The sequence below is a fragment of the Hyperoodon ampullatus genome (assembly GCF_949752795.1).
Source record: "Hyperoodon ampullatus genome assembly, chromosome: 4".
NCBI lineage: Eukaryota > Metazoa > Chordata > Mammalia > Artiodactyla > Ziphiidae > Hyperoodon > Hyperoodon ampullatus.
In genome coordinates this window covers 116,203,103-116,229,436 of record NC_136917.1, presented here as the reverse complement: position 1 = coordinate 116,229,436, position 26,334 = coordinate 116,203,103, and the positions used below count along the sequence as shown (strand labels likewise).

Below are 26,334 nucleotides of genomic sequence, written 5' to 3'. Positions count from 1 at the left end.
ATTACACTGAACTTTTGCCTTTGGTAGCTCCATCAACACTAGTGTGTACTGCTAACACGTGTCTTACTAGTCCTATTTATCTTTATTCGCCATTGTTATGGTAAACAAAGCACAAGGGGACTTCCCTGGCAGTCCAGTGGTTAAGACTCCGTGCTTCCAATGCAGGGGGTGCAGGTTCGATCCCTGGTCAGGGAACTAAGATCCCACATGCCACACGGCACGGCCAAAATTAAACAAAACAAAACAAAGCAAAGCACAAGGCCACTGAAAACAGCTGGGATCCCAGAACCTGGCATTAGCTGCAGATGACAGTAGACTTAAAAGCAACAGGAGCAAAATAAATCATGTTGTATAATTATCAGAATACATTTTCTCCAAGTCCTGTTATGGATATTTGCCTGTAAGAGACATAGCTGTATTGGAATTTAAAATTTAAGATGGTAAATTTATTAAGGTGGTAAAACACTCTGTCCTAAGTAAATTCGAATAGATTTCTTGCAATTGAATGTAGCAAGTTTTAATGATTATAATTTCTCACTGTACTTGTGAAACCCAGTATCTGTTACAAGTAGATAATTAAATTCTTCATTTTTTTTTTTTTTTTTTTTTTGCGGTACACGGGCCTCTCACTGTTGTGGCCTCTCCCGTTGTGCAGCACAGGCTCCGGATGCGCAGGCTCAGCGGCCATGGCTCACGGGCCCAGCCGCTCCGTGGCATGTGGGATCTTCCCGGACCGGGGCATGAACCCGTGTCCCCTGCATCGGCAGGCAGACTCTCAACCACTGCGCCACCAGGGAAGCCCAAATTCTTCAATTTAATATATACAACTTGCTAACAATTACAACCGAAAGCAGACTATCCAATCATTGGGGATGGTAAGTTTTTTTTTAGCATTAATACTCAATTAAAAGACGATTTACTAGAGAAATCAAGTACTCATTTGGGTATTAGCAAGATAAACCATTCAGCTTCAAGATTCTATGATTCTAAGTTTCTAACTTGCATGTGGGCCACACACCATGACTGCTTCAGAAAGAAAACGATTTGCCTTAACTCACTACCATCTATAGCGTGCACAGTTGAAATAAAAACTGTTTGTTGATGCTTTAAAATGAGGGCATAACAAGCACAGACAAGTTATTCACAGGACTGAAATCATATTAATGATGGTACAAAATGAAATTGTCTCAATAAATTGAGTTTCAAACAGGATTTAATATGAGGAAATACTGCAAAAATGTTCAATGTGTACATGAAACTTTGGAGGCTGACTTAAGACTGCAATAATTATATCATGAGTATCCTCTTACATGTTAAAGTATTTTTTGTCTTTTAAAGTGCTTTCAATTATATTTCACTGCATTCTCACAAGAACCCTCTATGAAGCAGGTAAGGAAGATTTATATTATCTTCTTTGTTCAGAGAAGAAAACTAAAACCCAGTGAGGAAAATAGGCCTCCTTGTAAATTGGTGACAAAGCTGTTCTAAGCCATGTGGATGACAAAAGCCACTACTCAGATCCTAGCCAATACATGGACCTTTCTTGACATAGAATTATCTTACTCAACTTCTATAGATAGGCCTATATGTATATTTGTTGAAAATGAGTTTTAGTTGAGGACTCTCTTGCACTGGAAGGCAAGCAATTTTTAAAAAATGGGAAACCATGAATAGACAAGAAATATTTAATAATGAAAACAGTCTAAGGAATTTGGCTACTTAGAAATAAACAGAAATGAAATTTTATACTTAAAGGCATTACCATTATAGTTAAAAGAGCCTTAAAATAATGTTATACATTCAAAGCATTATTATAACATTGAACCTAAATACTTGAGTTAACAGTTTACTTGATCAGATATAAGATACTGTAAGTAACCATGACTGAGAGAATTTTCATGGCAGATTTAAAACTGAATATAACACCATGATATTAAAAATAGCAGTGCCTGGATGAGACATAGGTACTGCAGAAAATTAGTACTGCAGACCACACCAATCATTGAAATCTCCTCAAATCCTTTTTGAAAGTAGGCAGAGAATCTTAAAACACTAACCTGTATCAGCTCTGTTTTGAAATATAGTCATGGCTTCAAGATTTAATGCACACACACCCCTCATGAAAGCTTTCTTCATGGAATCTTCAAAGTGCTCTTTTTCATGCTGCATCCTCTGGATCTCAGCTTTTGCATTTTCCAAAGCTCCAGATAACTAAAATCAGGAAAATTTTAAAAAGAAGAGAAAAAAATTGAGACACAAGGAAGAATATCTATTGTTTAAAAAAAAAAAGATACTTATACTGTGAATTTATTTTTGTGTGAAATACTAAAATCACTCTACCACATACCTCTTCTGCTGTGTCTCAATTTATTTTAAAAGATGCATCTAACCTCTATTGTCTCCATCAATAAACCATTTTCATTCCTAACCATAAAGTCAGGGTTTAAACAAAGGGAATTTTACACCAGTCCCAATCCTGACTGATATGTTCTAATTATACAAAATGATGTTATTTCTCACCATAAAATTTTTATGTAGGATACTAAACAAAATATATTAAGAGCCCCAAACAGCCCTCACCCCTTCAGAAAAGAACAAAATGCCTGCAACAGTAACAGTTTTGTTTCTTTTTTTTTTTTTTTTTTTTTTGCTGTATGCGGGCCTCTCACTGTTGTGGCCTCTCCCATTGCGGAGCACAGGCTCTGGACGCGCAGGCTCAGCGGCCATGGCTCACGGGCCCAGCCGCTCCGCGGCATGTGGGATGCTCCCAGAGCGGGGCATGAACCTGTGTCCCCTGCATCGGCAGGCGGACTCTCAACCACTGCGCCACCAGGGAGGCCCCTTGTTTCTTTTTTTAACTAGATGTTATCTATAGAATTTAAAGTGCAAAGTGCCATTAGGTACAACACTCTCCCACAGACCAAATCTAAAGGGACTGCATGGGACTTCCCTGGTGGTGCAGTGGTTAAGAATCCACCTGCCGATGCGAGGGGCATGGGTTCGAGCCCTGGTCCGGGAAGATCCCACATGCTGCAGAGCAACTAAGCCCGTGCGCCACAACTACTGAAGCCCTTGTGCCTAGAGCCTGTGCTCTGCAACAAGAGAAGCCACCGCAATGAGAAGCCTGCACACTGCAACGAAGAATAGCCCCCGCTCTCCGCAACTAGAGAAAGCCCAGCGCAACAATGAAGACCCAATGCAGCCAAAAATAAAAAAAAATAAAGGGACTGCATTTTTTGCATGTCATTTTCAATTCCAGAAAATTATTTGCATAATAAAACTTTAACATTAAGATTTAGTGTTATAGGGCTTCCCTGGTGGCGCAGTGGTTGAGAGTCCGCCTGCCGATGCAGGGGACACGGGTTCGTGCCCCGGTCTGGGAAGATCCCACGTGCCGCGGAGCGGCTGGGCCCGTGAGCCATGGCCGCTGAGCCTGTGCGTCCGGAGCCTGTGCTCCGCAACGGTAGAGGCCACAACAGTGAGAGGCCCGTGTTCCACAAAAAAAAAAAAAAAAGATTTAGTGTTATAATGATGAAAAAAAATTTTTTCCTCTTAATATTTGATTTCAAGAGGCCTACTGCATTCTTTAGTATGGTTTTATTTTCTTTTTTTTTTAAAATTAATTAATTAATTTATTTATTTTTGGCTGTGTTGGGTCTTCGTTTCTGTGCGAGGGCTTTCTCTAGTTGCGGCAAGCGGGGACCACTTTTCATCATCGCATTGCACGGGCCTCTCACTATCGCGGCCTCTCTTGTTGCGGAGCACAGGCTCCAGATGCACAGGCTCAGTAGTTGTGGCTCACGGGCCTAGTTGCTACACAGCACGTGGGATCTTCCCAGACCAGGGCTTGAACCCATGTCCCCTGCATTGGCAGATGGATTCTCAACCACTGCGCCACCAGGGAAGCCCTAGTATGGTTTTATTCTCATTTTGGGTCTCAAACGTTTTCCCATGGAAACAATGTTAATATTATTGTTATAAGTCTAAATAACTTCAGTTTATATACAACCACTTTATACCAACCTTATAAAAACATAGTATATTTAAAATAACATCAGGATAAACACTTTTGTTTTTGGTCTTTATTTCTGGCTAAATAAAGGCCAAAAGAAGCCTAAGAAAGTATGCTTTCTTAGAGATGTAAGGATCTGTGGCTGACTTACATTTCCAAGAGAAATGTACATGCAAGAGATTTAATACTGGTTTGGAAGTCAAAGTTATAACTATTTAAAAGAACAAATAAGTCTGTAAGTCTGACTAGTACTGTTCATTCCCAGTAGTCTCATTTGAACCCACACTGCACTGAATAAAATTGGAGAAATGGGTTACTCTCCCTAACTGTAAACTAACAGTGAGTGATGCTACCCATTTTTAAATTTTTATTAAAAAAAGTGAAAAAAAAGTTTACCACAGCAACTTTGGCTTCATAGTCATTGGAAATCTGGACACAGACTTCCTCAGCTCTTGCTTGGCAAGCTCGTTCCACCACTTCTTTCCACTGCTTCTGTACTATGGACCGCCAGCCTCTCCAGATTTTCTTCAGTAAAGTTCTCTGGAAGTACTGGTCAGCTAGTTTACTTTCATAAACCTAAACGAAAGTAATATACAACCTCAAAAACACAGTGGACTGGTAAAATATACTGGCAGTAGTAACAAAAAAAATAAGCCTGTGGGAAGCAGGGTACATGCGTTATCATTTAATACTGTGTAATCGTGTTCTTCTCATGTGCAGGTGGGAGGACAGGCTTAAAGAGGTTAAGCAACCTGCCTAGGTCACACAGGCAGAAAGGGAAAAGCCAACCTTGCCTCATTCCAGAGCCTAAGCTCTTATCCATTACATCATTGCTTTATGCAACTAATCAAGGTAGGGGGAAAACAAAAAAACAAATGAAAGAAAATGAGTTAACTTGCCCCTTGTCATCTTGGTTATGAATTCGCATGACCTTTTAGCTGAAAACAGGACTAGGAGCTGGAAGGCAGAAAGGGTGGTGACTGTGGCTCCAGATGGCCCTGCTTTCTCTACAGCTTGGTGGCCACCACCATAAGCAGATTAATTTAATTTACATACTTTACCATCATATTTAGTACCAAAATGATCCTAGTAGGAACATATGCTATTCTTCTTTTATCAATGAATTTAAATTCTTTTGAAGGAGCATTTCCAATTCTTGATTTTCTTTAAAAATTTTTTTATTCAAAAACTGATGGCAACTTCAACTATTTCAACTAACAGTTGAACATATTCTCATTATGTCACCCAATAAATAACTTTCAAAATATGACTCAGTTTTAAATAGCTCTTTTAAATATGGTTAATGTAGATTTAATCTATTAGGATTAATTTTTTTTTAAAAGCACTAATAAGTATTCTTAAAGTAGAAATCCTATTCCATGACAGTAACAGCCTTTTCCTTAAATATTAATCTCTTGGAACTAAATGAACAAATTACTACAAGACTCACATGGGCATCATATATAAAAAAATTATGTATATATATATAATCTCCATCCCCTACACTCTTTGAGTCTCTGTAGTCTGCCTTCTTGTGGGATACATATATACTTTCATACTTTTCTACTTCTGATATAATAATTTACTATTCTCAGCTTATATTTATACTGATATACTGATTCAGCTCACTTTTTTTAACATTTTTATTGGAGTATAATTGCTTTACAATGGTGTGTTAGTTTCTGCTTTATAACAAAGTGAATCAGTTACACATATACATATGTTCCCATATCTCTTCCCTCTTGCATCTCCCTCCCTCCCACCCTCCCCTCTAGGTGGTCACAAAGCACCGAGCTGATCTCCCTGTGCTATGCGGCTGATTCAGCTCAATTAAAATAAAAGATATTCAAGTTTAAATTATATATAAACTAAGGATAATTTTTAAAAAGCTTTATGGACATGGATTTCTTTGATTCTTATTAAGGCAAGTTATGCAACAAACATTTACGCAATTTTATAATGTATAAATATAGTATTGCCTCTTTATGAAGATGATATATTCAGGCATTTTAGAAGTAGAAATAATATAGGAAGCATATGATATGCTAAAGGTGATAAATTCATGTGATTACATCTGAAGTCAAATTTGTTAAAGGGGATTCCACCACCAGGACATCTGTAATTTAGGTACAGTCCTTATTAACCTACTATGAAGCAGAAAATGATATATCAATAAGTCTATAAAATATAAGAAGCATTTTTTCCCAAACCATACCAAAATCAAGTTCCTTTAAAACAAGAGTAACATTAAATTGTTAATTCATTTTGACTTACTAAAAAAATCTTTCTTGGACTTGAACAAGAGTTCTAATACATGATTCTAAATGCTTCTGAGTTCAGAAGTCTAATAAGTGTCAGTCAGCTTTTCTTTTTCACACTTACGTCCTGTCTGGATTTGACGTGGCTGATTCGCCAGTGGAAGAATGTTCTCATCAACTCTATCCTTTCCTTTTGCTTGCCTATGGCATGAGACAAGCTAGAAATCACCTGTAAACAGCAATTAGTACAATGGTTTTTTTATATATCAAAAAATGCTAGAGAGAATACTTATGGGCCACTACTGTATTCATCCAGTTAACCTCATTAAAAAACTTTCCCATATGAATACACTACTTATCAGTGAATAAAGGGGAACAAAAGAGGAAAGAAATCTTCATTATGTGTATCCTGGTAATAATCAATAAAATGTTTATATACAGTATATGAAAATTAATATGATCACTGGAATTTAATTCAAGAAAAACAACCATACATTTGAGAGTTTTACTACGTATACAAAATGTTTTTATTCACTAGACTTGAGGACAGAGACCAGGTTTAAAATATCTTTCTAGTCCCTAAATACCTTCAATACCTTGGATTAGAAGTTTCTCAATAATTGTTTAATGATTTTCTGGATTCAACAAACTCATAAAAGCAAATAATTGTTACACTTTGATGTACTTTTTCAGTGATATTATTCCTGTTCTTTTTTTTTTTTTTTTGCGGTATGTGGGCCTCTCACTGTTGTGGCCTCCCCCGTTGCGGAGCACAGGCTCTGGACGCGCAGGCTCAGCGGCCATGGCTCACGGGCCCAGCCGCTCCGCGGCATGTGGGATCTTCCCAGACCGGGGCACGAACCCATGTCCCCTGCATCGGCAGGCGGACTCTCAACCACTGCGCCACCAGGGAAGCCCCTCCTGTTCTTTTTTAAAAAAAAATCTATGAAGGCTTTTAAATCCTGAGATAATATTCTTTCTTATAAAGAACTGAGTAACTGAAATATATATCTAAAAATGGACCCATTAAAAAGAGATTTGGTAAATTAGGCATATTTACTGAGAGACATTCTGGTTCTTTCAATAATTTTCAAAAGTGGAAAAGGGCAGGAGTTCTAAGATACTAGTAATAGTACATTAAGCTGTGTAGTGGCACATGGCTGTTCACTTTATTTTCAAAAACTGGACATGCATATATACCCTTTCCGCGTGCGACACTTTTGAAATAAAAAAATTAAATTTAATAATATATTTTAAAACCTTAGGAGAGAATTTTGAGGGTAATAGAGAAAATGACTGACATTAGTATCTATTGTTTCAAAAAAGCAAACTACGTAAAATGATCAATTTTACATTGCACCCTATAACACCCCCAAAAAAGTATATTTAAAAAAACTGATAATCTTATCTAGTTCATTAAAACAGTGAGTGCTGCATCTGCAGACAAGTAGCTGAGGTATCTGCTGTGAGTCCCTCTTCTCTGAAGGTCACCATCCTCCTGGGGGAGCTACAGATTTGTTGCCCATCTGCTTTGTTCAAGGTGCTGTTGGGAAGCACAAAATTAGCATAGATTTGAACCCTACTCTCAAGTTCTTAAGAGGCTGACAGAAAGTGAGGTAAACAGTGCTCTTGTGCTTATCAACAAAATGAAGGACTTCATTAATGAATAAAGACATATCACAGATAGAATGTGGGATACTTATGCCCCTCCGAAAGGATGGTTGAAAATGTGGGTAATGCTGGTTCCCTGACATTCTGTTAAGGGCAGTTAGGAAGAAAAGATTGGGAAGAAAAACTAGTGTTCCCACATTTAATATGCACTCTTAAAGCACACCAGACATGATGGCAAAGATAAAATGACGTGATCCTGGCACATTTAATGTGAAGAATAAATCTTATTTCTATGCATCTATTTTTCTACCAGTTTCTGAAATGATCTTCCCTTTGTATCTTGTAATGATGTAAACAATCAGTTCCTGGCATTTATTACCTAGCAAGACATTTACTGAATCTCAGTTAAAAAGCAGTATGAAAAAGAAGACCTCATCTTTTCTCCCAATGGAGACTTCATAGGTTTTTTGCAGCTCCTTCAAGTTGTTGATCTGGTTGCACAGTTGTTTTATATCTGCTGCATGCTTTTCTCTCTCTTTTTTCATTTCCATTCGGTGCCAATCAATAAAATTAAGTCTCCATTTACTTAGTTCAGATATGACATTTGTCTGAAAAATAAATATACTGACAATTAAGTAGTCTGTTCCTTAATACCGCTTCATAAAATGACACTGAAATTAAGAAAAATTTTTTAAAAATCAGAACAATCAACATAAGACCTACTAAAAAAAATCCACTAATGAAAACATCTGCAAGTTCAACAGTCACAGCTCTTCTTAGTTCACATTCACCATACTAAGGACGTGATTTTTTTTCCCTATGTTAAGTTACTTTGTATGAAACCTTAGTGTCATTAAAATTTTTTTTAGGTCTCATTCATTAATAAACAGTTCCTTTGTTTACTCAAGGACTTAAATATCCATATTAAGGTGGATCAGACAAAAAGGAAATGCAGGACTATGGCCTAGGCTGAGCCACAGGACTGGGATATTATTTAGATAGAGGTGAACAGTGGAAACCATTGGAGTTGATGCTTTCTTCCTCCAAATCATTCTTCACAACAGCCACCTTACAACAAATTGCTAAGACTGATCCCTTTTCACCCTACTGACTGGCGTAAATAAAAAGACCAAATAATCATGTTATCAAAAAATTGGATAACAGTATCAAAAAACTGGGTAACAGGGCTTCCCTGGTGGCGCAGTGGTTGAGAGTCCGCCTGCCGATGCAGGGGACATGGGTTCGTGCCCCGGTCCGGGAAGATCCCACATGCCGTGGAGCGGCTGGGCCTGTGAGCCATGGCCGCTGAGCCTGTGCTCCGCAACGGGAGAGGCCACAACAGTGAGAGACCCGCGTACCACAAAAAAAAAAAAAAAAAAAAAAAAAAAACAACTGGGTAACAGTATGGTTAACTGAACATAGGACAATTTTTAAATGGTTGGTGGTACATTACTCCAATGGACTTAACGCTACGATCAGAAGTATGAAACCTGTTCCCTGGAGAAAAATGATAGAAATTATACTAAAAGGTTACTTCTAGAATTTAAGGTTCCAAATAATGGAGAAAATATAGATGCCACAAAACTCTCATGACCATAATTTCTCCATATGTGAATACTCAGCTTAGTTTTCTCAAACTATGTTTCAGAAAACCTGTCATTTTCTCCATTATATTTTAAATAGCAGAAAAACTGCCATTTCTGGATTACTTTGTTTTATTTAGAGGCCACTAACATCACCAAAATAAAAATGAATTTTTATTGATTTATCAGTTATACACTGTGGTTGCTGTAAGAGTGGCTATAAAATGAATCCATGTTGCTAAAATTGGGTCTTATGCTTCATATAAAAGGAGACATTTCCATTAGTCATAGGTACGATGTGGGAAAGGCTCAATAGGTGTCTCTCTCAGTCACACAGGCTGAGCCTTTCAAAACATCTCGAGAAGTTCAGTAGCACATGGAGAGCTGTTCCAGCAACTATTTAAAACCTTGCTATTCAAAGTATGGCTTCTGAACCATCACCTGGGAGCTTGTTAGAAATACACCATCTTAGGGACATCCCTGGTGGCACAGTGGTTAAGAATCTGCCTGCCGATGCAGGGGACATAGGTTCGAGCCCTGGTCCGGGAAGATCCCACATGCCACGGAGCAACTAGGTCCATGCTCCACAACTAATGAGCCTGCGCTCTAGAGCCTGCAAGCCACAACTACTGAGCCCACGTGCCACAACTACTGAAGCCCGGGAGCCTAGAGCCTGTGCTCCACAACAAGAGAAGCCACCACAATGAGAAGCACACACACAGCAATGAAGAGTAGCCCCCGCTCTAGAGAAACTAGAGAGAGCCCATGTGCAGCAACGAAGACCCGATGCAGCCAAAAATAAATAAATAAAACTAAATAAAAAAATTTTTTTTAAAAGTGGTACAGGCCTAACTATGTGCATTTCAAAAAAATAAAAAGAAATGCACCATCTTGGACCATGGCCAAGACCGACTGAATAAGAAGCTGCAGTTTAACAGAATCCCCAGATGATTCATATGGATGTTAACAATTGAGAGGCATAGATTTAAGACACTGGACTGATCTAAGGCAACTAAAGTTTTTTTTTTTTTAACTTTTTAATTCAAAGAAAAGAAGAATAAACAGTGGAATCAAGAGCAAAAGTGCTATACTACATATTAAACAATTGTAAGTGAACACTGTAATACCTTAAGACCTGAACTCCAATGATCAAGCACATTTTCCATCTTTTGAAGGTTTTCATCGGAAATAAGAAAATCGGTGCCAACTACTTCATGGGCATCTACAGGACTAGAATCAGACCTTGGTGAGGAAGAGTCAGCTAAAAGATTCGAACTGAAAAAGTCCATAACCAGGTGAGGTGACTTCCTTGGGGATGACACTGGTGATGACCCTAGTAGAAAAGAAAAGTTGGAGTGGTTAGCTAAATTTAAAATAACCCAAATTGGTAAGGAGTTATACTGGAAGCCTACAAGATGTCAGTTATCTACGGAGGCTGAGGAAAATGCAGAGAATGGACTTTCAGTGTACTGAATCTGGCTATTTTAAATTTCAGTATTGTCACTGATTTAGGACTGACCAGCACAAGAATTCTCCTACACTTCCGTCCCCCACCCACAAATGACCTCTATCCCAAATAAGGATGTTTCATATACCTAGGTATAGCCTGAGCTGAAACTATTATCATTCACATCATCATATCAACATTTACTAAGTGCTTCTTATGTTCCTGTAATAAAAACGTCATAAGGATTAGCTCATAATACACACTACTGTAAGAAAAAGGTATTATTATCTCCATTTTACTGATGAGGAAACTGAGGTTTAGAAAGGGTTAAGTAATTTACCAAGGTCAGAGTGGCTGTATATAAGTCATTATTACTTTATGTAAAACAATGGGGTGGGTTTTAACACTACTAAAATTCAACACTATAAGAGACTAGTTTAGTTTATCAAACACTCAGTTGTAAGGCACCCTGTGAGCCTTCAACATATAGGTGAGAAATATATGTATCTATATATATGTATGTACATATGTACATCACTCCCACCTCCTTCCCATGTACATGGGGCGGGGGTTGGTGTGAGAGCCAGAGCCAGAAAGAGAATTGGTATCTATCTTTAAAAAGCACAGAAATAGAAAAGTTACTATTTTATCACACATGAATATTGGAATTACAGACTATTCATCATAATTTCTCATGTATCTCACACTTTTACTATAAGGGTCCTAACAACCAAGACTGAAGGGCTTTCCTCTTTTCCTTATTGAATGTATCAAACAAAGAATAATCTACTATAGAACTTGTTATTTAAAAGTAAATCTTTCCAGAATACTTTGCAAAAGGGAAGATCATTCCCTAATACATATATTTTGTGTAAAAAAAATGTATCAAAAAATGGTTCAGGGCTTCCCTGGTGGCGCAGTGGTTGAGAGTCCGCCTGCCGATGCAGGGGACACGGGTTTGTGCCCTGGTCCGGGAGGATCCCACATGCCGCGGAGCAGCTGAGCCCGTGAGCCATGGCCGCTGAGCCTGCGCATCCGGAGCCTGTGCTCCGCAACGGGAGAGGCCACAACAGTGAGAGGCCCGCGTACCGCAAAAAAAAAAAAAAATGGTTCAGGCTAGTCATACAATGAAACACTACCTACATGTTCTGAAGATGGTTAAGGAACCCAAAGAAAAAGGCAGAATGACAAAGTACATGAATATTCTCTTTTACTACAATTAGATCTGCACTCAGGGAAAAAGCATGGCTCTGCTTTTTTTTTTTTTTTTAAAATATATACTCACCTTTTAAAAAATAGCATCAACTTAAGAATGTGGGAGGCTCTAAGTCTTCCATTTATAAGTGAGAAAATTAAAGGAAAGAGGAATTTCTTATATGGTGGCTTAAATCGTCCTTACATTAAATAACACTAGTGAATCACATAGTAAGAAAAGTCTATTTTTATTATTCTATGTCAAAGAAAAAGTTTCAGTCTGGTGTTAGTATGCTTTTACAACCTCTTTAACACTTACTAATCTCACCCTTCAACAAAGAAAAAACAGACTTCAGGCTGAACATATCATCACTACTAGTATTCAATCAAAATTTAACAACTTTGTTTTAGTTGCATTTATTTTAACCATTGCTTTCTAATTGTAACAAGTATATATTATTTTTATGCGATAATCAATAATGACAGATATAAATTTTCCTTTTAAAATGAATTTAAGCTAAAAATGAATATATCTAAAGAAAAACACTAAATGATAGGACAAGTGGTATAAAGATGGGACAAAAGTCAGTAAGTTTGTACATGGATGCCTGAAAGTTGGGAAATAATGTTCTGGTTTATGAAAAAAATTAAATTGGTCAAAATGATATCCCATTAAGTCTTTAAAAATATCTGCTCTTTGGGACTTCCCCGGTGGTTCAGTGGGTAAGACTCCACACTCCCAACACAGGGGGCCCAGGTTCGATCCCTGGTTGGGGAACTAGATCCCTCATGCATGCCACAACTAAAAGATCCTACATGCTGCAACGAAGATCCCACGTGCTGCAACTAAGACCCAGCACACCCAAAATAAATAAATAAATATTTTTTAAAAAATCTGCCCTCTAATCTAGCAGTTTTAAGAAAAAAAATGCCACACATTATAATGCATTAACTTGTCTTAATTGTAGTATCTGGCATCTTACAAAATAATTTTATTTTTTTTAAAGATTTTTTTGATGTGGACCATTTTTAAAGTCTTTATTGAATTTGTTACAATATCGCTTCTATTTTATGTTTTGTTTTTTTGGCTGTGAGGCATGTGGGATCTTAGCTCCCCAACCCAGGATTGAACCTGCACCCCCTGCACTGGAAGGTTAAGTCTTAACCACTGGACTACCAGGGAAGTCCCCAAAAATATTTTATTTTATTTTATTTATTTTTTATAAATTTATTTATTTATTTATTTTTGGCTGCGTTGGGTCTTCATTGCTGCACACAGGCTTTCTCTAGTTGCGGCGAGTGGGGGCTACTTTTCATTGTGGTGCGCAGGCTTCTCACTGCAGTGGCTTCTCTGTTGCGGAGCATGGGCTCTAGGCACGTGGGCTTCAGCAGTTGCAGCATGCGGGCTCAGTAATTGTGGCTCACGAGCTCTACAGCGTGGGCTCAGTAGTTGTGGCGCACAGGCTTAGTTTGCTCCGCAGCATGTGGGATCTTCCTGGACCAGGGCTCGAACCCGTGTCCCCTGAATTGGCAGGCAGATTCTCAACCACTGCACCATGAGGGAAGCCCCCAAAATTATTTTAAATAGTATTACTTAATAAATTAGTAGTAATAGCATTTTAAAATCCTGCCAATAAGTAATATGCTGCAGTTATTCCCCTTACTAGATGGATAATATTCATCAAGCACAAAATGTTGTATATTAATAAAAATAAGCTAAGGAAAAGTCATATGTCTGTCTTTGAATGACCTGAAGTATTTAAATCACATCTTTTTCCAACTTCCATCCTCGTTTCTCTTACTGCAGGGCTATTTCCTGCTGAAAAGAAAGAGATTTTTCTTTTAATTAAACCTAACAAGTCTTATGTAGAATGCCTAATCATACACACCTAATTTAAGAAGGTAGCTGTACACAAGTCAGATTTTAGAACAAGGAAAATACAATATGCTGGGATACAGGAACATTAAGACAAAGAATAGGAAGAAAGAAAAATGTTTGACTCAAAATGTCTTATTGTATCATTAATAAGCTCAATTCACCCAAAAAATATGGATGAAAAAGAATTCAGTCTACTAATGGCATTCAATTCACACTAAAAGAGTAAGTGGATGAATGACATTAGAACTTAGAAAAGCTGTCTTATCCTACAACACTGGATATTTCTGGGGACTGCTGCTTTTCACTAGCTGCATTCAAACTAAAGTGACACCGGTTCCCCCCAAATAGGGACTTCTTTACTTCCACCTCAGAAACCTTTAGTCAATACATGGTGAAAAGGAAACTGGGAAAAAAACCTCACAAGGATGGCTGTGTCAGAGGCTTACAGAGACTTTGCCAACTTCAACACACCCTATTTATACCAAGCAACAGCAATACCAAGAGTAAAGAGAATGGGATAAATTTACGTAGTCCATTCTAACCAAGTCTGTGTGTGAATCAGGATATCTAAACTCACTGCATGTTGTGTGCTTAGATCTCAAATCCTTTTTGAAAAGGGCAGAGCATAAACAAATGAATACTATCTTACATGCTAGAAAAGACCAGGGTTCTTAGGTCCCAAGTGATTGCTTTAAGAGAGTATTCAGCACTTTGGGTTTGCTCAGTAGGAAGTGCATATAATCAAAACATGGTCGAGATCACTGATGGAGAATGAATAAATCCAAGGGTCATATCTCTTGAAGATCAACAGAATCTGGGCAGAAAGTGTTCAGTGTTAGTACGTTTCAGTGTTAGAAGAAATATGTATGTTTTGAGGTTCTGGTCCTATTTGTTGATCCAGTGCCGTGGGCTGAGAAGCAATGAAAACTCCATGTCTACAGAGGGAGAGGAACAACAGACACTAGGGCTGTGGCTTACCAGGAACCCAAGAGCCTGCTGGCTCTGACTAGGCTGTGTCATGTGCTTCAACAAGGGATCCCTGGAGTTATGCTTATTGTTGATAACTGCCCATTATCAGGGCTGTTTTAGGAGGGCTATCTGCGCTCCTTGAAAGAACACTTGTTTTGAGTGAGCTGTTTGGAATCTTGTATTGAATAAGGAACAGATAGGTAAAAGGAGTTTTATCTTCCTTTCTCTACCTTTCACTCACTCATCTATCAACACACATCCTGGTTTGTGTTAGTTCTCAATTCTGTCAGGGACACAGTTCAAAGATGGGTTCGCCTTTGTGGTAACAATCCAAACAGTCCTCCAGGCCTGTATAAATACTGCTGACAAAGTCCTAGCACATGGTTCCTGAACTTAAGGGGTTCTGAGGGCTACCTATAGACCATCTCTAATTTGGGGGCTTGGGCATTTCGTTTCCAGTGTCTCCTGGCATAAAACCATTGTAACAAGTACAGAGATGCAACATACTCCACTAAGAGACATGTAATTGCTACAGTGTTGCTCTAATTTTATGACTTTTCATAAAATAGCTAAATGAAGTTCAAATAAAAATCCAACTGTTATATAAGAGCCAAGAAAAACGTATTAAAATGTAAAATTTCGGGCTTCCCTGGTGGCGCAGTGGTTGAGAGTCCGCCTGCCGATGCAGGGGACGCGGGTTCGTGCCCCAGTCTGGGAAGATCCCACATGCTGCAGAGCGGCTAGGCCCGTGAGCCATGGCTGCTGGGCCTGCATGTCCAGAGCCTGTGCTCCGCAACGGGAGAGGCCACAGCAGTGAGAAGCCCACGTAATGCAAAAAAAAAAAAAAAAAAAAATGTAAAATTTTCCCCAAATTATAGTGATATACACTGTTGACTGAGAAGAATCACTGGAGAAGTATTTTCACAATCAAAAGTCAATAGCATTAAAAAACTCAGTAACACCTTAAATGAAGAGATATCTCGAAAAATATACATAACCTGGATTTTGAAGAATATCATCAATCATAGTAGGAATTCTAATATCTGGCACCACTTCTCCCTTAGAATGAGACGGTTGTGAAGCACTTGATTCAACATTTGGAGTCACTATAGCATAACGAAGCAGTTCTTCATACTCTTCCTATGAGAAGCCAACAATAAATAATGTATTATATCCCTGTCACAAGACACTCAGGCAAAAGAATGGTAATGGCACAAAGATGTTCTCTACTTCAGTTCCCAAAGCAGTATGCCCAAACGATAGTAAGGAATGTGTACTTTTGATTTATGTTTTTCATTCATCATTTACTCACTCTCTTGTAGTAAGTAAAATTTCTCAAAAACAAGCAAAAAATCCAACAAATATACCTACCCAAATTTCTTCTAGTGCTAATGCCTTAGTACCCATATTCCTTCAGCATGTCAATTTAAAACGGTGACACAGATTACCTAGAGCAGTTTCCTTAAGCTGATCAACAACTACAACACAGAAGAGCCCTCTTTCAATTGGCAGCTGCTTGCAGGTGGGAAAAGACACGGCAATTTCTCTGCTTTTCTGAAATTTAGTTCTAAGATGCTGCTCCCTAAGACTCCACAACAGGAAGGTCTAGGGATGAAAAGTAGTTTGGGCTCTGATCAATCCCTGCTCCCACCCAATTCTACAACAACCCTGAGTCTCTTTTCATATGTAAGCATGGAAAGAGTATGAGAGAGATACTGGAAGAGAAGGAATACTGAAGATAAAAAGAGAACACAATGCCAACCTGCATTCTACCTGCTGGCACATCATGGCACATGCCAAAGGAGGATTAAAAAAAGCACCCCATAAAGTGTAGACCTTACAGAAATATTCCTGAAGTTAAAAAAAAAGTGGAATTTCCTAATATAGATAGTTAGATATTTGTTTAGCCAAACCAAAAAATTCTATCAGTGAAGTAAAAAATATGCTGGAACTTAGTCTCCATTCAAAAGGGGTTGGTCACTGAGGCAACAAATATTCCTATTCAGGAGTAATTTCTAAGGATATTACGCCATGGACCCAGAGAACGTCTTTGCAGTAAAAATGGGGGGAAGGTTTTCAAGAATATGAAATGTCATTATTTTAAAGAATTATTTAATATTAATTTTTCTCCATAAATAGTTCAGATACAGAAAATTCCACTATCATCATTTCATTGGTCATAACTGTCTTATTATTTGATTCACCTTCAGGATGAAGAAAAATGATGCTAAAAATTACCTCCTTGAAGTGTCACAGTAAATATCTGCTGAATTGAGTTAACAGAGATTCTGTCTAAAGCAAAGAAAGAACCTTACCTTTAATAAGACTGTTATGATATGGTATAGGTGTTTGAAAATTAGCAACCCTTACTTTTTCCCTATGTTTTCTATGAGTAAGAATATTTAACTGTCTAAACACACTCAAGTTTCTGGCCATGAATATATCGTAGTGTCTTGTGTTTCCCAAAAGAATAGATGTAATTGCAGTCAGAGTTCTGAAGTCAGAACTACCTTGTAGACTATGTAAGTAGTCAATATCAATACGTTTCAAACTAGTTTCCAAGAAGGTACTTCAGGGAATCCACAATATTTTCTTCATATTTCATTTTTAAGCTATTTAACTCTTTAAAAAATTAATAAAAGAGCATACACTATCAAAGGTGCCATATATACTAAATTTTAACAGGCCAGAAGCTGTATATTATTAAATTTGTTTGTTGGTTGGAATAAAGCTCCTTCTGCCATTGATGTCAAATTCTTGTGAATGTGTCATAGATTGGAAAGGTTGTAGCTCTGTACAAGTTTATTTTTTGTTGTTATTTTAACTTCACACCTGTACACATCTGCTCAAGTAAGCTGTACAGGTGAGCACACAACTATGACATAAGTGGTCCACACCAACTACCAGCCACTCAAACTCAAGCGCATCTGATGGGGCCAGTCCCTCCTTATGACACGAGAGTGATGAGTTGTGTGGTATCCAGTGACTTCACACCTTGTCACATGCTTATCATTAGCACTTATTCTAAGTTTGAGTCTTTGGGTGCTGCTTGTGTGATAAAAAAGTTTGAAGAGGTGATAGATTTTTGTTGGTGATTCAACAGTGAATCAAAAATTTCCTAGCAATTCTTTTTTACACTTCAAATCAGTTTAACTGAAAATGAGATATGTTATTAAAAATCTACTATTTTCAACTACTTATATAGAGAATCAGAATTTTCTTGTTAATTTGTAACCCAAACAAAATATAGAAGTAAACTGGGTACTTAGGTTTATAATACTGCACCGGCCTTCAAGTATCCCCCAATTTCAAATGTACGTTTATCAAGGCAGCTCCATTGTTTTTCCTTACTGCTTTTATGAGAAGTAAATGTCACAAATTTGAATTTATGAAATAAATCTATACAACTGTAGTTTGGCTCTAATCTTTTTATGTTGGAATTTGAAGTAAAATTATTTGAAGAAAGAGTTTATGCTTGATAAATGTTTATGCTTGGTAGATGTTTGAAAACTGCTAGTCTTTAGGGGAATTACATGTAAAGGAGTGACCTGGTTTCAGTTTCAACCTTGATTTAACATTTAACATAGATTACTTACATGCAGTAAATTTTAGTCATAGCAAATACCGATTTTTACATATATTAAGGCTAGCAACAGAAGAGAAACAGAGATATTGCAAAGAGAGCACTGTTAGAAAACTCAATCATCAGAATCTCCTTCATATAGCTATAGTCAGCTCCTTTGTCAGTGATGTCCTCTTCATGACAATAAGCACATGTCTGAGTTTTAAACTTACATTTCCTGATAGAAAGTAAGAGTCAGTATTTCACATAATGGTTATCACTGAGGTTGAAGGCTCTTATCAGAAAAAAAAATCATTTAGAGTATCAGAGATACAACATTTAATTTTTATGTAAACAAAAATAACTGTAAGTCTTTAAATAGATGTAAAAAGCCTTAGGTTTATATTTCCTAAACCATATCAGTTTTCCAGTTACTAGAATAAAAGGAAATTCTCAAATAGTTTGATAACTTGAGGCCATACACAAGATATTTCACTGGTTCCAACAACCCTGAATGTATGAGTCAGTCCTAATGAGCTAACTATCAAAATATATAAACTTTTAAGTATGATAACTTACTATGGCAGAGAGGCTAACAGTTCAGCAGCTTCCATTTCCCCTTTATTCCTTTAAGTTAATAAAACTGCAGGGTTTGACCTAGGCAAATGGGCACCCACAGACATTACTCAGCCTCCGTCGCAAGCAGGTGTGTCCAAGAGACCTGGTCTATGGGATTTGAATGGAAATGATGGGTGCAACTTCAGATCAAGTCCTTAAAAAAGAAGCTGCTTGCTTCCTACTCAGCTTTTCCCATGGGCTAGAGGTTGCAGTGAGTCAATGCACTCACTGGCAATGCAAACACAGTCAACCCTAGGGCAGGGTCGAGCAGCAGGAGAGAAAAAACTGGGTCCTCAGATGACCACAAGACTGTGTACCAGCTCAGATTTTTACAAGAGAGAGAATCAAACTTTAAGCCACTCACTTAAGTCACTCTTGATTCCTGTTAAAGCAGCCAAAACAACATCCCAGTATAATCTGCAAACAGCCAAAGTAAACTTTTGATTTTGGCAAAGAACATATAAAAGTGTGGCTATCATGGAATGAATTTTTGTTTCCGCAAAATTCACATGTTGAAGCCCTAATCCCCTGGTGTGCCTGTATTTAGATAAGGGGGCTTTAAGCAAGTAATTACATAATAGGTTGAATGAAGTCATAAGGGTGGAGTACTGATCTGAAAGGATTAATGTCCTTATAAGAAGAGAAAACAAAGAGCTCTCTCTCTCTCTCTTTCCCTGCACACATGTTCCAAGGGAAAGGCCATGAGAAGGTGGCCGTCTGCAAGCCAGGAAGAGAGCCCTCTTCAGAAACTGACCCTGTCAGATCTTCATCTGGTACTCCTAGGATCCAGAACTGTAAGAAAATAAATTTTTGTTTAAACAACCCTGTCTATGGTATTTTGTTAAGAGAACAGGAGAAGATTAATACAATGGCTATCTTATATTTGTATTTTGATGTCAATTAACTTTTTAGCATCTCCTTCCTCTGGAGGCAGTTACAACTAGATGTAGCCAAATCAGCTCTGCTCGGTTAGTTTATTACCACAGGAATAAACTGTGCCTCTAGGAATGGAGGGGAAGTGAAAGTCAGAGACTTTAACTTGTGGCTTCCCTAGTTTGACCTCTGAAAAGGGAGAAAGATCCGAACATATGTTTCCAAGTTCCCACAACAATCACTATGAGTTAAAGGGGATGTAAGCAGGTATACGTTAATAGGATTCGATGTACATATACATTTTAACTTACTTTAAAGAAAAATTTTAAAAAATCAGTTATTTGAACAACTATTTTAGTTTCATATATGTAGATACAGGCCAAATGGGTTATTTTTTAGTTAAGGATCAAAATATTGTCTTTCTTAACTGTCAGAGATAACCTGCCTTAAGGTAAACAAGAATCCTAAAGTAATAACCAAAACTTGTAACTCTGCCCCCCCACCCCCCACCCAAGAGCTGGACTGATGTGAGCCTAAAATACAGCTGAACCCATGCATACCAGGTGCGGTCAGGACAACTGGCTGATATTTTTGAGTTGTGTTTAGAGGAAATTGTAAGTGAATAAGCACTATGGATACTGCCCCTCCCTCCACATTTATCAGCAACAGTTTTATGAAGCATTCACATATCTGAAACTAATAAAAACGCTCTTGGGCTTCCCTGGTGGCGCAGTGGTTGAGAGTCTGCCTGCCGATGCAGGGGACACGGGTTCGTGCCCCGGTCCGGGAAGATCCCACACGCCGCGGAGCAGCTGCGCCCGTGAGCCATGGCTGCTGGGCCTGCGCGTCTGGAGCCTGTGCTCCGCAACGGGAGAGGCCACAACAGTGAGAGCCCCGCGTACCGCAAAAAAAAAAAAAAAAAATGCTCTTAAGAGGAATACTGATTTATGAGGGGCCTTTGTATTAAGTGTTTCGTGTTACATGTTTACTATATATGTTAAATTATATAATTATTTTGTTATTTTATTTTTAACATCATTTTTGGTATTTCATTTTGAAATGTTTCCAGTAATGGAATATGGCCAGCTTTTCAACTGTGGTCAAGAACCAGTAGGGTCATAAGCTGAGGGTTACTAAAAACAGAATCTCAGTTGGGGTAACATTCTAAGTAGGAAACCAATAACACAAAATGATTTCTGGCATGTCTAGAAGATTCTTCCCCCGCCCTCTCTTAAAATTCTACTCTAGACATTTCTTTTAATGTAAAGCTTTGTTTCTTGACAAAATGACAACTTGAGATGTTATAAGGTGTTTACATTTTAGTATTAGAGGGTCCTGGACCCAACAATTACAATGTGTGAGTTTTTTCCCCACCACCACCAAGCAATTCTCAGACACCACTTGTGTGTCCTATAATTCAACTCAATTCTGACACTTTCCACCAGAGATGGCATCAGATTCCAAAGGTGAAGGGATCAGTCCCACAAAACTGCCCTCCCCCACCCCACAACTTCAGATGCCAGTCGCGAGTCCAGGTTATCACCTGTGTTTCTGACCAACCAGCTATGGACTGGAGGTTCCAAAGACCCACTCCTTGGGTTTGAGTAATTTGTTAGAGGGCTCACAGAACTTGGAGAAACATTTTACTTACTAGATTACCAGTTTATTGTAAAAGGATATAACCCAGAAATAGCCAGATGGAAGGAATATACAGGGCAAGGTATGGGGAAGGGGCATGGAGCTTCCGTCCCCTCTCCTGGCAGGCCAGTCACCCAGCACTTACACGTGTTCACCAACTGGAAGCTCCCCAAACCCAGTCCTTTTGGGTTTTGATGCAGGCTTCATTAAATAGGCATAATTGAATAAATCAATGACCACTGGCGATTGATTCAACTTCCAAGACCCTCTCCCCGAGGTCAGGGGGGTGTGACTGAAAGTTTCAACCCTCCGATAACATGGTTGTCTCTCCTGGCAGCCAGTCCCCATCCTTAGGCGAGGTCCAGAAGTCACATCATCAACATAACAAAAGATACCATCATTCTCACTAGTTAGGAAATTCCAATAGGTTTAGGAGCTCTGTGGCAGAAATGGGATGAAGACCAACTATTTATTTATTATAACTCACAATATCACAGGTATAAATAAGTTAATCAGTTCTCTCCTGAAGGAAGTTTGGATGTGGCAAAGATGAAAGGTGCAGGACAACACTGTTGCCTTAAGAGATAGCACTATATGGGAGAGGTAACATCCAAAGGGAAGGCAAGGATGAAACATCTAAGTCACAATTCCAGACCACTTTTACCCTAGTAAATATTCACAGGTACTTTTCCAATAGCTTCCCAATTCCTAAACCTGTCATTTCAATTAAAGGAACACATCTGTTTCATAAAATATTTCCCTAAAGCTTCTGTCATCTTATGCAGTGTCAGTAACAACTTACTCTACTTAGGCATAAACATACCATCCAGCTTTTCCCCTCTTAAGTAATATAACCATAAAACCCAAGATATACCGTGTCAGTATTCTCTCATTTAAAATCTACTCTAGAAATCTGAATCCATATTTTTGATGATAAAACACTTAGAATTAAAAGAAATTGAAAACATTTCATATAAAAGCCACGTCTTCTGTAGTCAATGTACCTGTCACTGTCCAGGTCCTGGGCACCAGCAGGTGTTGAATGGTATGGCAACAGGGGCCAGAACCAAGAGTGGAACACTCTTGGAACACTCTAGGGCCCCAGAACTCTGGATGGTTTGATATTGGATTAATTTGCATTAAAGTGAAAGCAGCATTCATATGAGAGAGCTACAAAGAGAAAATTTCAAGAAAAAATGTTTCTTCAGATTTTCAGCTTCTTCTCTCACTGGGTTGTTTGAAGCCTTTGTACAGAGAATGCTGGAAGCGTTCATGATTATTTTCTGAACGGTTAATTAAAACAATGTAAGGTATTTCCCAAAGTTTGTAAAATAATTCCCAAAGTTTGATATTATTATAATTTGATACACATTATAATTATAAATGTAAATGGCATGAATGAATGAAAAATGTATTCCTAGTTTTCCCTCATATTGTCTCTTGTTTGAAATAAATAAGTCATGACAAATTTAGACATGTCTTCCTACCTGAAGATCTGAAGAGACAGAACTGCCTCGGTTGGAGTCATTGTGCAAAACTGGAGGTGAGCATTTCTCCTCATCTGATGACATTCTGTACAAATACTATAAAACAGGAGAAGCTAACTTTAGTTTGTTTTTTGCAATATTTAAACTAAAATAAAATGTTTTCTATATACATATATGTGTGTGTAATAACATCCTACCCTGTAACAATAACCATTCGATATGTTAAAATCATTCAACATACTGAACACCCACAGACGAAATCACTGGGCAAGAAAAACATAAAGACTCACTTCCCAGCAAGTGAGTTTATAATGTAGTCAAGGAGATGAGACAAATACATGAAAGGTTAAAGAAAAAATGGAGGCTCCCCAGAAAAAGCCATGGTAGGGGATGCTGAGAATCAGAACGTGTGATCACTGTTCAACAGTGTGTGAGGACCTAGGTGCTTCATCCTTTCCTAAAAGATACTGAACCAAGAGAGGAGGAACAACCTATGTAAATTCTCTGCTTGGCGAACTGACCTTTTGGGAATACTATTTTTTTTTTTTTTTTTTTTTTTTTTTGCGGTACGCGGTCCTCTCACTGCTGTGGCCTCTCCCGTTGCGGAGCACGGGCTCCAGACGCGCAGGCTCAGCGGCCATGGCCCACGGGCCCAGCCGCTCCACGGCATGTGGGATCCTCCAGGACCGGGGCACGAACCCGTGTCCCCTGCATCGGCAGGCGGACTCTCAACCACTGCGCCACCAGGGAAGCCCCGGGAATACTATTTTAAGAAAAGCCTATATGGAACAATAGATTCTAATACCATGCAAAGAAAAATTGTTTAAGGTCTTAACCAAAAAAATAAATAATAATAAAAGTACTGGTAGTAACAAGTACATAAGTTCCTTAAAAGGCATATTATGACTATTCAAATGATCCGAACACCAGTTATATGTAAGACATTGGTGAGAAAGGTAAGATGAAGAAGTCCTTGTTCTCAAGGACTCTGCAATCTGTAAGGAGGGCCAGACATGTATATATTAGAAATGACTGATGAAAAAAGTGCTGTTAGATCCTAAAACAACAGAGGCACAAAGTAGGGAGGTCAGAGTAGCCTTTTTCACAGGGTAGGAAGATGAGGGTGTGAAGGAGTGGGAATAAACGATCAGGGTGTTGAGACCTGAAAGACAGATAAAAGATTAAAGGATATGCAAGGCAATAGCGCAGCATAAGCAAAGACAATGAGGCATGGACACATACTCCAGGAACTACAAGTAGTTTGTGAGGCTAAAGCAAAGGGGACAAAGCAAGGTTTGGCTAAGGATGAAACAGGCAAGGTAAGGAGCAGCCAGATCATGGAAGATCATAATTATGTCATGTTAAAAAGTTTCGTCTTTCTTCTAAGAGAAGTTATTAAAGTCTTAAACAAGTGATAACATGATCAGGCTTGTCTTTTAGAAAGATCACTCTGGCAGCTTTCAGGATGGATTTGAGAGGTGGGATACTGAAGAAAGAGCAACAGAGAGCCAACTTCAGTAGTCCAAGAGATAAATGTTCCCTCCGGCAAATGGGGACCTGAATGGAGCAGGCAGCAATGGGAAGTGGACGGAGTTATGCCTGTGAGACAGTTGCATTATGGCAGTGGAAATTCAAGATCATGATCAACAATTGGTTAAGGGGTTAATGGGAGAAAATGCTGATCTCTTCCAGATTTCTGGCTTGCAACTAGATGGATGGTAGTGCTACTCCCCAAGGCAAGGAATACAGGAAGACAAGCAGGTTGGGAGGAAGGGTAATGGACTCACTATCAGACTCGTTGGGTGTGAGGTGCCTCCGAGGCATGGAAGTGAGGCTGCAGGTATGCAGTATCTGGGCACACCACTTATGCAATGCACAACTCCAAGGACTGCCATTCACAATGGCTACAACGTGAATGGTGCTTTCTGGAGTTAAGCAAGGTGGGAGCCCTGCACTGGATGTATAGGTTTCGAGATTCATTTTGACGAATCGTCAGCATAATGGGAACTGCTGAAAAAAGAGAGAGGATAAGATCACTTATGAAAAGGAGTGTGAGAGAGACTGCTTACTCTGAGGTCCTTACACCCAAACCGTATGCAATATTTTTAGCACATGTGTATTTTTCTAGGAAGAGGATTCTCAGCTTCCAATATGTGTCCAGAGGGTACTATAACCTTAGTGAAGTTAAGGGCCACTACTGTAGCAAGAGGAGGGTTAAAATCAGAACCGCTAATATTTAAAGGGGAAATGAAGAAGAGCCAGCAAAGATGGAAAAGGAAGTCAGGACAGTAGAACAACCAGAACAGCATCACAAAAGCTTCCAGGAGGGAGTGGTCAGAAACAGATGCCAAAGGAAGATGGGAATCTGATAGAGTCCCTTGAATTTGGCAATCTGGAAGTTGCTGGGGCATTTAGCCTGAACAATTTCAGTGGACAGTGGAACAAGTCTCAATCACAGTGGGCTGAAAATTAAGAGATGAAGAAAATGAAATAGAAAGGGCAGATACAGGGAGAAGTGCAATATTAGAATGGAAACATAGGTTGGGGTTAGACTGTGGAAAGGAAATTTCAACTTTGTTCAATGAGCATTACTGTGTAGAGACATGATAAGTAAATGAAATCTCAGCATGACTGACTTTAGTTAAGCCAATTAGAGAGGATAAAATAAGCACATACATCTGCAGCAAGGAATGGCTGCTTCACGGACTTCAAATCCACCACGGTGGTAACTTTGTCCCTTTCTATTTCAATTCACTTCCTCCTTTAGGATGTGTTTGCAGACTGGTAATAAGGGGGGCAGGGGTTGGGGGGTGCTGATTATTTAAAAAACAAATAAGTTGAAAAGTATGGTCAGATCTCAAAAAGGATTTCTGAATATAGATACTGCAGACACAAAACAACTACTGTACTTTTGGAAAATATGCCATAAATCTTCCATCTGCCCTGTTCTGATGCCAACAAGGTATGACAGTTTATCTAAAACTCTACCAACAGTAGCATTTCCTTACTGTTTCTAGTTCAGAGACAAAGGAGAAAAATGAAACTTGCTTTGATGGGAAGCAGATGTACATCAGATAACTAAATTTTCAGTATTCTCTAACCCAAGATATCAGAAACCACGAGATAAAAAGTTCCGAGCGCTTGTCTATTGCCAGAGAAATCAAATTACATCTTGGTAATTGCCTGGCTGATAGGGGAAGCAG

General features: G+C 38.6%; 1 protein-coding gene across 1 annotated transcript in view; it reads right to left on the bottom strand.

Moving 5' to 3' along the window:
* Window positions 1-23,215, bottom strand: part of POC5 (POC5 centriolar protein) — a gene marked incomplete at its 5' end in the record, with an annotated part of 32,072 nt that extends 8,857 nt beyond the window's left edge. The window contains 8 exon segments of the mRNA XM_079702780.1: window positions 2,056-2,211; window positions 4,409-4,588; window positions 6,395-6,499; window positions 8,313-8,489; window positions 10,592-10,797; window positions 13,838-13,921; window positions 15,952-16,093; window positions 23,132-23,215. Of these exon segments, the coding sequence (XP_079558906.1) occupies window positions 2,056-2,211; window positions 4,409-4,588; window positions 6,395-6,499; window positions 8,313-8,489; window positions 10,592-10,797; window positions 13,838-13,921; window positions 15,952-16,093; window positions 23,132-23,215 (1,134 nt within the window).
* Between the last annotated feature and the right edge of the window lie 3,119 nt (window positions 23,216-26,334).